At 31.2% G+C, this 1,114-nt stretch overlaps 1 protein-coding gene across 1 annotated transcript; it reads right to left on the bottom strand.

Moving 5' to 3' along the window:
• Positions 1-170: 170 nt before the first annotated feature.
• LOC111689933 (RING-H2 finger protein ATL3-like) lies at positions 171-746 on the bottom strand (the record flags this gene model as incomplete). Its single annotated transcript, XM_023452396.2, has 1 exon — positions 171-746. A coding segment is annotated over exon 1 (576 nt), but the record flags the coding sequence as incomplete, so codon positions are not given.
• Between the last annotated feature and the right edge of the window lie 368 nt (positions 747-1,114).

Raw genomic sequence — 1,114 nt, 5'->3', positions numbered from 1 at the left:
GGTTGTACACCATTAGGTTGTTGTGTTTCTATCAAAACATTTGAAATCGGTTGTAGTTGTTGTGATTGAGTTTGTTTACTATTTGTGTTTAAATTTAGATTTTGGAAATTTTTCAAAACATTTGTCTCAATCATTTTATTTATTAAATTATAATCGATTGTAGGTTGTACATTATTTTGAGGAACACTCTTGAAGTTCTTTAAAGCTCTGCCTAAGTTAACTTCGATCATTTTATTAATTTGCCCGTAATCTACGACAGAAGGGTTAACATTTAGTGAATCAACAGAAGTTTCATTAAGGTTTTGAGAGGTTGTTGCCTCATTATCAAAGTTTTCCGATTGATCAGATGGATTCGCATTACTTGGGAGAGGAAACTCAGACGGAGTTTGTGTATCTTGAAAACCATGTAGTACCATACTACGAGTGGTATATTGATAACCAGTTTGAGCACCACGAGATTTAGCTCCTCTAGATCTACTAGATTTTAAAGGAAACGTAACTCTCTTTAAATCTGATAATTCACAAGAAAGATTACAAACTGGGCATGCATTATTCTCTGACAGAAAATTTTCAATACAAGCACGATGGAAGGAATGGTTACATTTAACTATTAACCAACATTCGATCTTATTGTCTTTTCGTTCACTACAGATATGACATTTCTCAAAAACTGGTGTATCTTGCTCCGGCTGTGGGGATTTAGCAGCTTGCGCTCCCGAATTTTTAACTGGCGTATGACTTAACATTGTTAATCGAAATTAAAAATATCCAACCACGAAGAAAATAAATCTGCTGAACCAAAATTAACCGTAGAATTCCGGAAAGTTTCTTAACTTTTCAGTTAAACTTTTCCATTAAGATGTTTCTAAAGGTATGTTATAGAATATAGACAATATATATCATAATATATGTAATTTATAATCAAAAGAACTTTTCCAATAACTTTAACAAGTATGTTTTCTCTTACAATCTGTTTTCTCTCATTATAATTTTTTTATTAGGATAATATAAATATGGTAACTTATGTTCAGTTCTTGGTATTCAAAACCAGGCTATGGAAGAATTTTGTAAAAATAAGTTTATAGTATTTTACAACGCACCAGCACTTAAATTT

The sequence above is a fragment of the Lucilia cuprina genome, unplaced genomic scaffold, assembly GCF_022045245.1.
Source record: "Lucilia cuprina isolate Lc7/37 unplaced genomic scaffold, ASM2204524v1 Scaffold_2441, whole genome shotgun sequence".
Taxonomy (NCBI): domain Eukaryota; kingdom Metazoa; phylum Arthropoda; class Insecta; order Diptera; family Calliphoridae; genus Lucilia; species Lucilia cuprina.
The sequence above is the reverse complement of the archived record's forward strand: the minus strand, read 5'-3'. Positions and strand labels throughout refer to the sequence as shown.